General features: G+C 42.4%; 2 protein-coding genes across 2 annotated transcripts; one reads left to right on the top strand and one right to left on the bottom strand.

Moving 5' to 3' along the window:
- Window positions 1-92: 92 nt before the first annotated feature.
- On the top strand, window positions 93-4,331 carry cunh1orf146 (chromosome unknown C1orf146 homolog). The gene is made up of 5 exons (XM_031872937.1): window positions 93-683; window positions 1,028-1,121; window positions 1,326-1,497; window positions 1,594-1,672; window positions 1,777-4,331. Exons 1-5 carry the CDS (start codon window positions 618-620, stop codon window positions 1,882-1,884), a joined length of 519 nt encoding a protein of 172 aa, XP_031728797.1. The 5' UTR covers window positions 93-617; the 3' UTR covers window positions 1,885-4,331.
- On the bottom strand, window positions 1,892-9,199 carry LOC116397490 (glomulin-like). Its single transcript, XM_031872938.1, has 18 exons — window positions 9,051-9,199; window positions 8,601-8,726; window positions 7,701-7,811; window positions 7,514-7,622; window positions 6,572-6,821; window positions 6,234-6,324; window positions 4,642-4,796; window positions 4,489-4,542; window positions 4,370-4,400; window positions 4,201-4,290; window positions 3,865-3,906; window positions 3,696-3,769; window positions 3,165-3,249; window positions 2,906-3,015; window positions 2,710-2,773; window positions 2,478-2,613; window positions 2,298-2,392; window positions 1,892-2,206 (listed from the first exon to the last, which is right to left on the bottom strand). The coding sequence occupies exons 1-18, from the start codon at window positions 9,090-9,092 to the stop codon at window positions 2,117-2,119; spliced, it is 1,755 nt and encodes a 584-aa protein (XP_031728798.1). The 5' UTR covers window positions 9,093-9,199; the 3' UTR covers window positions 1,892-2,116.
- Between the last annotated feature and the right edge of the window lie 5,296 nt (window positions 9,200-14,495).

Raw genomic sequence — 14,495 nt, 5'->3', positions numbered from 1 at the left:
GTCAAGTCATAGAGGAATGTGACACTGTACACTGATTTAGCTCCTGTTTTTCTATTGTAATGTCAGTTTTACTGGTTGCACAGGTGTAATAATTATATTAGTTTACTAAGACAGGTGTGGAGCCTTCGTTCGTACACCTGTGCTTAGCCTGACATCCTAAACATTTGAATTCATTATCCTGCAATGACGAGTTAAAATGTATAATTATACAGTCACGAGTGGACGGATATTTCTAAAGACACAGCTGTTGTAAATTAGCATAACTAGTAAAGAAACGTCTGTCCACCGCAAAATATCAACCCAAAAAAAAACTCACCTGTGAAAAAATACAAAGTGCATTCCAGTCCTTTGTATTTTTTGCACATTGGTTTGTGTTAGTTTACGCCGGTTTTAGACACTAAAACGTTGGAGAAGCCAGGAAGTGTTGTTAGATAGTACCGCAGCGCCCTCTCGTGGCTTCATGCTAGCATTACAACTGACGCTCGTGCTGTGTTCAAGATACAGAGGCGGCTGTCTCGTGCGAATGTACCGCGACGACATTAATTCACCGAGCCCCCCCGCCAAATAAAAAAGTTAGTGGGTCTCATTACCAGCAGTGTACTCTTAATGAGCCGGTGATGGCGTCACACGGAGAAATGAGTCCTCAGTGGAAAACAACGATCATAGTGAGCTCGTCTCTCCAGGTAGGTGTTCAGGTCTCTTCAGCTGTCACACAGTTGGAGTTTGCTCTTAGGTGTGAAGAATATGATATATGGGTTTGCTAGAGAGTTAGGGAGTCTTTTTTTTTGGGCAGTTGGAAAATGTAGCAGCCACTCAATAGATTACCAATGTTTGTTTGTTTTGTCTGCCAGTGAATCAAACCCAGCAGCCACCTACACGTGTCACCAGCAGTCTGGCCTCTGGTGTGCTAGCTATCTAATTTAGCTAGCTTAAAGCTATAACATGGACAAACACGCTAAATGTGCGCTCGCATAACAAGAGTTAGTGAAACGTTACTCTTGTCTAATTATCTTTATTTGCTTTTCAGAACCATGACACAAACAGGATGTTAAGCGCGCAGCAGCACCGAATCCGCTTTTCAGACAGCGTTGAGTCTGGAGCCTTTATTTTCCCCCTGTCAGGTACAGCTGCTGTTAGATAAGCACGTTATCAACATGAGCTCTGCGCGCGCACACACACAGACAGCAATGCCTCGATAGGCTGCTATTGGACCCTTACCTGATCTATAAAACGGACCACAAATGCAACATCAGTGCTTCACAGTCAACAAGTAATATGCTGTGTTTAGGTGAATAAGGTGGACCGTTTGTAACGTATTTGTCTAGGCACTGCCTTTCTGTTGGTTGACCCCCAAGACCACCTGGAGCATTTTGAGGAATCCGGACTCATTGAGAGGGTAAAGACTTTTGTGCAAGTACACAGGAACAGCTTCCTGCTCCTGTACGCGCCCTTTAATGGGAAAAAAGAATTGGAAGTCTTATCGGTGATTCAACACAGGTACTTCCACAAGTTCTCAACCTGGCAGAGTGTTACCCTTTTGTTTTGTTAATAGTGTTATGCTAACATTATACTAAGATTCATATTCTTCTTCAGATTCTTCGGCAGCAGTCTCAGGATCCTCCCCGTGCGAAACAACGCAGAGCTTGTGAAAGGAATGTTGACAATTGCCAAGGTAAAGATACAAGCTGAGTTATGTGGTAGCTCTTGATGATAATCTAGACATGCTGCTGTTCCCTCATGATACTCTGAAGTTAGCCGCGGCTCCTCTGTCTGCAGGCCACCAGTAAGCCGCATGTAGACCGTATCCGCGATCGGATGTCTCTGGCTCGGGCTCACGTCATCGAAAGCAGTCCAGTGTGGGAGATGCTGAGAGACATTCTCTGAAGCTCAGCGTGTTCACACACTTAACACGTGTTGTTTTATTTGATGCTAAAGCACAAGTGTTACTTGGTAAATTTAAAAGATGTTTCAATATATTAGCACAGTTTGTTCTATTTTTCTTTTACATTGTTTCATAAAAAATGAAAGGTTCTTTGTCCTGCATGTTTTTTCAGTCAAACAGAAATAAAACGGTGTTTATTGAAAATATCCCGGCGGTCTGAAGTGACACCTGGATTCAGTTCTTCCGCTTTTCCTCCGTGATCTCCTCGATACGCACTATAAGACTCTCCATCAGGTCAAAGGTCACCAAAGCACTCTGCAGCACCTGTGGGGCACATGGCTACAGTCAGCTTGCTGATCCTAAAAAAAGGGTCAAAATCCAAAGTGCTAAATAAAAGGAGACGAAGTGTCTTCACCTGGTGCTGGACCTCTGGGGACATATCGGACACTTCCTCATGTTTCACCGCCATGCTTTTTAATACTCTGGTGGATCTGGCAGCCTCTCTGGCTTCTGGAGAGGAAAGTGGAGAAAGTTCACAGCATGGAAAGGTTATTTCAATGTTGTTTAGTTGCACAGATTAGCAGCTAACGCCGACCGTTTGCTCTCAGCTTTTGATCCCCCCTCAGTGCCTTCAGTTCAGAGGAATAGTGTCTTCTTGATCTGCCGATGCACAGACGCAGCATTTTCAGGTATTCCTCTTTGATCCCACTCAGCTCTTCCCACACATCTGTCTGAGGGGGGAGGGGGGGGAGGGGGGGAGTAGAGCATCAACTTAGTGCATTAACCAGGCTGAAGAGCTGTGGAGGCATTGAAGAAGTGAGACTTACAGCGCTCCTCAGTTCTGTGTCTCTGATGAGGAGGTAGCGGAGGAAATTCAGACTCTCCATTATCCTGATGGACAAACGCAGACGGGGCATCGCTCAGTGGCTCCAGTTCTCACAACTACAGACCTGTTGTATTTTACAACCCAAACATATCGGAGCAGGCCTGTCTGTATGTCTAACTGTTGCTCATTTTACTGACCTGTCCATGCTGTGAAGCAAATCTGTCTGAGCACCTTTTGGCAAACTCAACACCAGTCCCATCAATGAGAGAAACTCCGCCCCCAGGAACCCTTTGTTGGCAGTACCCGGCTGGAGGGAAGTTAACAGGTTAAACAGGTGAGGATAAAATCACCAGCGCAAACACAATCAAGACCACGGTCCAATACAGAGGCAGGACCTCCTAAAGCCGTACAAAACATGTTGTATATAAATATGAATGATTTCTCACTTTTTCTCACCTTCATAGCAAATTCCACTTGACTCCTGATGTTCTTTACTATGTAACTCTCGACTCCTGCATGGTTGCTGGTTTTTAACATGCACCTGCAACACAACACAAGACTTTTGTTAATGGACTTCAGATGAGATGTAGCTGCAGCGAGAATACAGTGAAGAAAAACACAACATCAGTTGAAATACAGTTAAACATGAACACGTGCAACAGCTTAGCAGCGGAGCAGAAGAGGAAAATGTATAGATCCGCCCTCAAATGGGTGTAAACATACAGCTGTTTAAACCAGGAGTAATGTGTTCAAATTATGATGGGAAAATGTACCAAAAATGTGAGTTATCATTATGAATTAGATGAACATAAATCTATAGTAGCTTCTGAATACATTTGACAGTGGAATAAAATCACATGCAATATGTTGTATTCCAGCGATCTAGTCCACATCAATCGTGCACCCGTATAAAAGCATCCTCCGTCTATATTTGTGCTGTTGACGCACAAGCGTTTGGTTCGGTATTCTCCTCCTTCCTCCTCTCACCTGAAGAACTTGTGCTTCGCTTCAGCGTCTAATTTATCGATGAAGAGCTGGAAAACCTGTAGTCCGGATTCTCTCTGGGGACAGAAGAGACAAGGCAACAAATTGGTGAGTTTTACACACCAACAGATGTAGAATACGTCTTTCTCATCAAGCGTATAACTCTACTCACCAAATGCTGCATTGGGCAGTCGGTAAGAACCTGCCTCAGATTCTGTGAATTACAGCGCACAGCAAGATTCATTTCAATCAGCTACTTCTGCAGATCAGCATCCCGGCTTAGTTGTGTTTTATTAAAAATATTACCATATTTAAAAAGAAGCTTAATCCTACATCAGATCTACGGTTTAAATAACGCCAACCAGTCTAATGTCTCGTCACATCAAAGTAAGTGTGCAGTTGAACATCCTACCAGACCCCTACAGAAGAAAATGGTCATTTTAATGGAGGGTAACACATTGCTGCTTTTAGGAGCGTAAAATGGAGGCTGGTGGCTTGCTTGTCTTACCTGTGGCACGCTGTAGAAGCTCTTCAGTTCCAGCAGACTCACTGGGAGGCTGTTGTCCTGCACACTCTCCAAGCTCTTTGCATACAGCGCCTGTGTGGAAAACGCACACAATTATGCCCCAAAAAACACGACCGCCGCTTTCTTACTCTGCACGTCGGCGTGGCCTTACCAGTCCTTTGAGCAAGTGTGATTCCTTTTTGCTGTCAAGGAAAGCAGATTACAGATTACACAATGAAATCATTTGAAAATGACACAAAGATTCAGTTCACGTCGTGCCTGACAGCGTACCTACTGAGCAGTTGATTGATGTAGTCCATGTTGCACTGAAGAACAAACAGAGGACTGGAACGGCAGGAAACGGTACAATGTCACTCGTTAAGTAAAAAACGAGCACTGTCGGTGAATGTGCATCATCAGTCAGTCTGATCACATTCAGCTCACCTGAATACTGCCGGGAAGCTGTGGATGCCGATGAGCTGGACGAACAGCAGGTAAGCCAGACAGGCTCTGGACTCCTTGGACTGACTGCTGCTTTTCTTCAGAGGGCTGAAGAACAGCAGCTCTGGCAGAGACTCCTGGATGGCAGGCAGCGTGACCTGCAGTGATGCACGGTGGCGACATTACCCATAGGACCCGAGAGCCCCCCACGGGTGGCTGTTTTAGAGTGTGCAGCATTCAGCGTGTCGTAGAAAGCATTTTTCATAAAGAAATATGATTATTGCTCCAGACATATTAAATATCGAATTAATGGGAAAAGTCCGAGCAACATCATCATACCAGCCATTGTAAACACTGCAAACACAATTATACATGAACTAATATCATATCTGGAAGATATCTAGAAGATTTGCCACAATTTTGGCCAAAAATCGACGACCTATGCTCACTCTATGGCTCTCTCATCACGGAGCAAGGATCGCACATGGCGGATGAACACATGCAGGAGGGGCAAGATTCGACCCGGAAACGCACAGCGGCGTCGAAATTACTCTCTTTCAAACCGTTCAAAAGTTATGGGTATACATGCCAACATCAGCCGCAGGTCACGAGAAAAAAAAATGGGTAAAAAAAAAAACTTACGTTTTGGCGATGTAAAACGGATTTATTCCAGCCTATTTCGGCACAGCTCTGCCCGCCATGTTGTGTTGCATGTCTGTGAGTGAGATCAATGCGCTCGCGGAATGAATCACAAAATGGCAGACGAGTCTGTGAGGTGGAGCAATCCATGTAGAGAGGGGGGTTCGCCCTGCATTTTGCGATTCTTAGTCAGTAAACAGACTCAGATACGATCAAACACCCCCGCATGGCTCCCGTTGGACTATCCCGCATCTAAAAAGCTCTCACAGGAGTAAATCGGCCAAGCACAGGCCTTACCAGGGTCACATAGACACACATTATGAGCCATTTATTGTTATGAATGACATATGACTCATCATAACTGCTCAAAATTATTCAAAATGGTGTCAAACTGATTTATTAGGATTATTGAACACTCTTAGTGATAATAAAAGTGAATATATAGTTAATATTTAGTTATATAGTATATAAAATTTGTATACAGCAATAAAACAGCTGGTTCCGAAAATCAAAATTTAGATTTTTATGACCATTTATGCTGGCCTGCTTCACTCAATCAAAGTAAAATATGTTGTGGGGACATGTAAAACGTGTTGTTCTATGACTGTGGCGTATTTTTAGGCTTGCAGCTGCGTTATTTTAAAAAAAAAAGTTCAATACAAGTGCTTTTTTTCAGGCGAACCTAGAAATTTTTCAATTTGAGCTGTGCCATAAGTGTATCAGTTATTAACCAGCAACATATACACAATATTTACACAATTCAACACATCTCACAAGTGTTACCAGTATTCTAGCATCAAAATTATTAAAATAGACCTTGTAGTTAGAGCTGGGGACTCTCTTGAGTATGGCTATGCAATTTTCGAGCAGAGGGCTAAAAATAGGGCTAGGGTCCTATGGGTTTAAGAAACCAAATGAACGTTTGAAACACCGTCTGATGTTTTGACCGCTCTCACCAGTATCTCTGTCGCAAAAAGCCACAGGGAGGATCTTCTGTCCCGGGTCAGTTCGGCCTCGAGCAAGGGCTCCCTCAAGCTCCTCAGGCAGCTGCAGAAAATCACAACTCAGCCTTTTTTTCTTTTTTTTTTTTTTTTTTACAAATGTCATGAGTGCTTATCCACCATTTTAATTTTAACCACGTACTAAAATGAGAAGTGGTGTTCTTAAGTCTTTCTTTACTAAAGAAACAAGAAAAAAAATACACCAAAACCGGTAAAACGATCTCAAACAACAATCTATTAACATCCCATCACTCTGCCTTTAGGCCAACCAAAACATAGTGACAAAAACCTACAACTTGAGAAGCTCGGTCCTCAGCTCCTCATCCTCAGCGGTGGCCACGTGCTCTCCATTCCTCCCCTTCACCTCCTCCACGAATGGCTTGGCGAACACGGCCAGGGCGCTGCAGCAGCGGCACAGGCCGTGCTCGTCGGCCTCCTCCTGCTGCCGGCTGTAAGGCACGGGCAGCCGGGACAGCTGCTTCTGCAGGGCGGTCAGAGCCGAGCCCACGCCAGCCGCCTTTCTGTCACCCAGCCGCAGCAGCACTGCTCCACAACACAAGGTTGTTGTCGTTTGCATTGATGCACAGCAGGGGGAGACAGACCCCACGTTATAAAGAAAAACAACTGTTTGATCAGCAGTAAACCGCCCATCAATACACCAAGAGGGACTTGACTTCTGCTCAGTTTATTAACTACCAAACAAATGCAGTGTAATACCAAAGTCCTGCAACCACACCTCCCTTCATCAAGGTTGTATTAATATTGTTGTTGATTGAACTTTATAGTCATTTTGGGGGCTGCACTTTTATCTGCTGGTGAATCGTTTTTCCTTATACTTACAAGTGTTTCTATTATTTTGTCAACCCCATTTATATCAAGGAGGGTAGGCAAAATAACAGAAACGCCTCTCCTCTACCGGATAAACTGTTCTACAAAGTACCAGACTACCACACGTTGAACAAGTAATATCAATACATTTATGCATTTTTTAAAGGGAATATTAGCAGCTGATATCGGCCTTTAGGTTTCTTTGTCCGCTGTACTTTTTTGCATGAATTTCATAAACACATCATGGAGATTATGAGCAAATGTAATATTTGACCTTGTATTAAGTAGTATGGTTATTGGCATAAAGAGTTCCAGGTGTCTTAGAACGTGCTGATGCGGTGCTTTATGTCCCTGAGGGTTGAGTATGTGTGAGCACAGTAACAGCATGGCGTCGTGAGTCGTGTCACCTGTTTGAAGATGGGGAACGAGGGCTAAGATGGTCTCACAAATGGCCCCCGGATCAATGTCTTCAAGCAGCTCAAGCAAGCTGTGCAGGAGTTCATCGGGCCTGCAAGTCTGCACAACAGATTAGACTTTACATCTAGCGTGCAGGAGGCACGTCTCACGTTCTAGATGAATAGAATGAACCTGTACCCTGGTCAGATGTGTGATGGCAGCCTGGCAGCGATCGAGACTCTTCTCCTTTTGAACCACTTCATTTAGAAGAGGCGCCATGAGAACGCATCCCATACACCTCACGATCCCCTAAGTGCAAGAGACAACGATCATATTTATTACCTTATCATGGATTACACCGGAATTAACCGGTCATTTCCTAAAAAAAGTGCCTGGAAAGTATGATGTCATTTGGTACGAGGGAAAAGACGAATATCCTTGGCAGAAAAAAAACAATTTAAACCAAAGCTAAGATGAATACATCACACATGTATTAATGTAAACTTAGTTGTTAATATTGACTTTTCTTGCATTCATTAGAACATACATCGTGGACATGCCGTTTGATCTCCCTCCATGACAAAGCCAGGGATCTCTTCATCTGATAATCGATCATTTGAACCTCTTGGGATTGTTTCCGCCCCAGAAAGAGTACGGAAACGTCACGAGCTTCTGAAAGTATACGCTGCACACAACTGCGTGAAGAGCGGAGCGATGAGGGACAAACCAAGGGCACTTAGAAGAGTGCCGTATCGAAAAAGGGTTACCAGTGGAGCGAGAAATCTGACTGAATATCTGCTTGTTTCCTCCCCGCACCTCCAGGTCAAGAGGTCAGCAGCAGGCCCAGACTCAGCAATAAGCTGGGTAGCAGGGAAGTGGCTGCTGCTGTTCGCCTCAGTGGCTGTATGGTATATGTGTGGCCGTCGTTGCTCAGGAGGCCGCAGTGTGACTGTGTGTGTGTGTGTGTGTGTGTGTGTGTGTGTGTGTGTGCGCGTGTGCTGTATGACAGTTTAACTCTGAACGTCACTGTCTCAGCATGTGAGGTGTGAGTAGAAAGGACAGACGGTGGAACAGAGCCGTCTCTGGCGGTGGAACTACCTGGTTCTTGTCATCCTGAAGGAATTCCAGTAGTTGTGCAGCGTCCCCCCGGGTGAGACAGGCAGATCCCAAATTCTTGAACCGCTGGTAGTCCTCTGGCTTCAACTCGTCCTCTGGAGTATTTTGCTAAAACGGAGGCAGAACACCTGTTAGTTATCGCCACTGTCGGCAGATTTTTTTATTCTCAGCACAAACCACAAGAGACGAATACTTTAATGAAATCGATTCTTTTCTGTTTTTTGTATTCTGATAAGTCGTGTCAGTGAATGAGGAGGACGGCATGGCGTACAATGCAGACTGCCAGCAGCTCAAAGTGGGCGTGTTATTTGATTGATTTCTTAAAAAGGTTCCCTTCGCTTGAAGGTCACGCCCCCACTGGCATCATTATGAAAGGTGATGATGATTGCCTCAGCTGACATGTATTAAAATGATAGAATATTGTTGACTTACCCATCTGTGGATTATGTCCTTCACCTGATCTTCAGTCGCCATCAGTGTCTCCTCAGCCCTCGCAGGCAATCCTATTATCAATACGTCTTTATTCAAGGCTCCACAATAGATGTCTTTGGCAGCTATAAGAACCGGTGTCAGCACCAGTATCTAAAGGACCAAATGTGTAGCTTTCCTGGTGACGCGAGGGAGAGAGAGAGAGAGAGAGACTGTCTGTAAGGAACCAGAACATAAACCTCTTATCTCCCTTTGTGCTTGACATGTAATAGGATTAAACCAGAGCACAGAAAACGTGGAACAGTCTGGAAGGATCGAGCTGAAGAACACGTTCAGTTGTGTGAAAGGAATAGTGCTGAGGTGGTCACACTGAGGAAGGACCTCAGATATATCCACACCAGGGACCCCTCTGTGAATAGCTTTGTAAACCTGTCCACTGACTTTGTTTGTGCTTATCGAGCACAATCTACTCTCCACTGGCTGTATTATTTGGGAAAATTTAAATGTTGTGTTAATATTTGAGTTAACTGTATAGACGTGCAAGTTTTTTTGTCTCTTGTCGTGAAATTGGGTCTGGGCGATCATTCAATATGATAATTCATGGTGTGTCATTGGAATGATATTGAATAATATGATATCATGCTGTTGGCTGAATCGATCTTAACAAACACACGAACTGAAGTTTCTCTGTAAAACCTGACGTGATAATAATCCTGCTGATGGTGTATTTGAATCAGACTAATCAGATTACTCTTGATGTGTGCATTGTCTATAAACATAGTCAGTGCACACAGCTGGAAATATTTATTTTATATAATTATTATAATATTAATATTATATTCCAATAGATCCTAAATGCTAAATACTGTTCCTTTGTCTAGTATTATAACTCACACAGGCGTAAAGAAGCTATGTGGTTATTTCATATAGACTGTTAATTTGTTGAATTACCAGAAAACAAGATATAATGTGATGTATATCATTATCGAGATATAATATGAGCTATATCGGGATAGAAGATTTTGACCGTATGAGAACATCATGTCTGACTTTGTAACTGTCAAGTGAATGTTGCTGCACAGCTGTACACAACAGGAAGGCAACTTAGTGCACATTACAATGGTATGATTTGGGGAAAAGGTCAACAATAATGTGACGTATGTGTTGTAGTTCTTCTGAATTTTGATTTCATGACAGAGGAGACATTTGTTCATATAACACGAGCAGCGCTGCTCTGAGCCTCATTGTGATTCCAAAGTATGGACAAATAAACTCACCTGTGACTGATGCTGACTTCTCTAATTCCTAATTAAATGGAGGAGCCTGTTGTACGGAGGATTAGGAATGCTTCTCCATGATTGCCTGATGACAACATATTGCTCCTCTCTGTAAGCACAAAGGCTTCAAAGGCTCGGATCATCTTTTCCCCCCCCAGTGTTCGCGTGCATGTGTAATATGATAGAAGTACAATCACTGGCTTCCTGCTGCAGCCAGACAGCTTCAGTAGAGAAGCAGCTCAAGTCCTGATTTTCGATGAATAGGGAGAGAAGCGTGTTTGAACAGTCGGATTTAGCCGACATCTGCCGCTCAGGTTTGCTCTCTGTATTGCTGTGTGATGAAAGCCTTCAGACAAAAGCCCCACTAGGCAAACACAGGGCACACTGCTGCTCACTCCATGTTTGTCCCTGATTTTGTCAATTTTAATTGTTGGCTGATGACGTTTTGTTTTGACAGGAACATGAAGCATGAAACACAAGAGTGAATAACATCTAGGATCAGTGCGTGTTTAGGATATTATTTGTGTCTTCTCACCTTTAAATTGCTGAAATACAGCCGATCATCTAATACATTAAATCAATAATTTAGTAAATATTTTTTTGCTAAACTTTGCTTTTACTGTTTAAAGTATTTCATGAAAAATGTCATAGCATAATATGCAATAAGAATTTAAAGAAAAGTGTCATAAAAAATGGATAATATACTTTGTCATAAAACAAAAAATAATATAGCATGACGTAAAAAAGTCATAAAATAGTACGTCATTAAGAATCATAAAAAATCATAATATAGTGTATCATAAAAAAGGCATAGCATGGTATGCCATAAAACATATATAATATCTTATATAGTATCTTAGAATAATATACAGTATAGTTTGCCATAACATTGTCAAAGAAAATGTCATAGTGCAGTGTGCCATATAACAAATAATATAGCATCTCACAAAAATGTCATAGCATATTATGCCATATAAATTTCATACAAATGCCATAATATAGTATCTTGTAAAAACTGTACAGAATTCCATTAAAAATGTCACTGTATAGTATGCCGTGTTAAATTAACCTGGTAGTCGATCGGTATTCAATGTTGTCGTTTGTGAGCTTCCGGGTAAGGGTCACGTGATAGACGTGTGACGAATCAGGGAGGGACACGTCATGACTGCTAAGAACCAATCAAGTAGCGAACGCGGGTGTGGGCGTCATCGTTTCTAATCGTATCCGATTTCGGCCGTCCACACGAAAACTCATCCGACCTCGCGAGCGTTTTCAAACGTATCCGTTTACGGTGCTCTGAAACTCTGGCGTCGTGTGGACGCTCAGTGTAAACGTAGTAAAACATGTGTTTCCAAATGGAAACGGAGTAGTGTGGACATGGTCTAAGTCAGTCCGTCTATCCTGCTGTTGTTAGAGCCCCCATGTGGAGCACTCCACCTATTGAGATCACACTGCTGTTTGCATTTTATTCTGTTGTGGTTTTTGGTTATATCTGTGTTTTTTCTGAAAAGCATGTTGTAACTTGTTTAAAGAGAAGTGCTGTATAAATGAAGTTCATCATTATTATCATTGCTGCAACGTGAGCTCTCCATTGACATCAAGACACCAGGAACTCAACATATCTTCAGTCGCAGACTGAATACTCTCTGTTCTGACTGCACCATGTCCCATTAAATGATATATAATACAAAAATTAATCTTTCTCTAATTGTTATTCTAAATGCAGCACTTGAAGCAGTTCAGCATCTCTGCTGAGGTTGTTTTTGCAAATGTTTCTTGCAATCTTGGCGTTGGATCCACACGGTTGAATTCACTTATTAGAAGTCTCTGGATAAAAGCGTCAGATAAATGAATGTAATGTTGGAGTCATAGGGCACTGCTGTAAGAACCAAGCTTCAAAGTATAAATAATAAATAAAGGTTAAATAATTAGTTGAGCTTTGTGGAACTCGCTGGATAGATTCACAGATTTGAGTTCATTATTGGATTCATTTTGGAGCAATAAATAAGGTAATTTAGCGTTAATGTGTCACTTGTTTGTCTACAGGTAGGAAGGACATATTGGTCGAGTCAGAACAAATGCAAATTGTTATTTAGAGGATAAATTACATGTTTTTATAGTTTTGTTTTAGACAGCAGGAAACTGGCCACTGACATGGTTTATTCTCAGGTTTGCCTGAATGGTGAGTGGTGGGAAGAGGTCCGAGAGGTAATTGGCTCAACCTGAGGACATGACATGTGAAACTGAGGGATCAAATACTGTCCTCACACTCCTCAAAGCTTTCACTATATATGTTGTCACGAACGTGAACAAGCTCAACAATGAACACCTTTCATTGCAATTTGGGGTTGAGCATCAGTAGGAGCCGAGGATCGAACCGCCAACCTTAAGGTTAAAGGACCAGTGTGTAGTATTGAGAGGCATCTAGTGGAGAGGTTGCAGAATGCCTCCAGCTGAACACCCCTCTGCTCACCCATTCCTTTCCCAGCGTGTTGGAGAACTACAGCGGCCTTCAGCTAACGTAAAACAACTAAAGGCCAGTGTTTGATTTGTCCGTTCTGGGCTACTGTAGAAACATGGCGCTGCAAGGACCCACCCTTTATGTACATATAAACACCTTATACATATACATATATATATATATACGGTATATGTATAAACGCCTCATTCTAAGGTAAAGAAAGCACATTTCTTATGTTCAGGAGATTGATGAAAACATAGTTATGATATTATATTTATGTATGCTCCTTTAAAAGACAACCATGACCTTTTTATACCATACCTGACTATAGCTTTTGACACACTATACACTATAGTATGACTAAACTATTTTTTTTGCCTATGGGGTGAGTCAATGTCTTGATACATTTGATGACTTTTTGCTGTATTTTACTGTGTAAAATGTTTTTGTAATTATTTTGTTTTGAACATGCTCGTGTTTTGTTCTTCCTCCTGTACGGTAATCTGAAAAGCTAAACCCTTTGATGTCACCTTTTCACAGAAAAAGAAATAGAGAAATCTGTCATGTGAAATAACTAAAGTGGATCTAACTTTGACATATGTGTTCATGTAGGATGCTACTCAGAGTAAGAAGCTGAGACAATAAGGCCTTCAGCACCTTGAAATGATCAGTAACAATACTTGTTATGGAATCAAGGAACTACTGATGCCTTAATGTTTATGTTTATACATCTATCACCAACTATAACTTCAAATTAAATCCATATTTTACCACCGTATATACAAAAGAATGCAAAAAAAAATGAAGTTACGAAGTAGGAAATATCTGCATTTTTGTTTTACTTTGTTGAACAGATTGTTGGCAAATTTTCTCTTAGATTTGGTTTGATGATTAAATGACACACAGCAGCAGCTATCGGCATACAGTGAGGCTATTAATGTATATTTTGCTATACCGGTATCATTGTGTCAAGAGATAAAACGCTCCAGTGTGAAATCTGACCCCACAGTCTGCTGCTTTAAACCTGCAATTTATCTGCAGGCACATTTATTTGGAAGCCCCCGACGTAAGTATCCATTTCCATGAATGAATATCCTGAGCGATCCTCGAGCCAGGTGAAGACACCGTGTGACGGTCTGCGTGCTGTCTAGGCATGTGGGGAGCGGTCGGCAGTGTTCAGAGGCACACATGTATCTCGGGTCACTGATATCGCATCTCCATTTATATTTAATTTGCTGGACTACAACAACACAGTTCGGAGGGATGGCATTGTGTCAGTCCCAGCTCCAGTTGAAGAGCTTATAGCACGAGTATTACTCATTTCTAAATGTCCTTTTCTCTGATGAAATGTGTATGCATGCTCAAGATCTATTCCAAGTCGTTGCACCTGGACAAGAGAGAGTGACATTAGTTTGTTCTTTGATTGAAAGAAAAAAAAAAGGATTGACTGCATCATTTCAGCCGTGCAGTATTTATTTATGGAGCAGTCTAGTATACAAACAAGCAGCGATCCCATGAGAGCCAGATAAATCCTCTCCATTTTCCCTTTCCGTCCCACATTTCCTTGGTGACCTCTTAGAGAGCGAGAGGCTCTAAGTGAACTATTTATCCAGCCGGCTTCCCCCGGAGGCCTCCGCAGACTGCTGCAAGCTCTCCTGTCTGCCCCAAAACCCTCCCCGGGCCCCGCTGTGCTTGTCAGGAAAAACTGCC

This window comes from Anarrhichthys ocellatus, unplaced genomic scaffold, assembly GCF_004355925.1.
Source record: "Anarrhichthys ocellatus isolate YVR2014 unplaced genomic scaffold, GSC_Weel_1.0 scaffold67, whole genome shotgun sequence".
NCBI classification, from domain to species: domain Eukaryota; kingdom Metazoa; phylum Chordata; class Actinopteri; order Perciformes; family Anarhichadidae; genus Anarrhichthys; species Anarrhichthys ocellatus.
The sequence above is the reverse complement of the archived record's forward strand: the minus strand, read 5'-3'. Positions and strand labels throughout refer to the sequence as shown.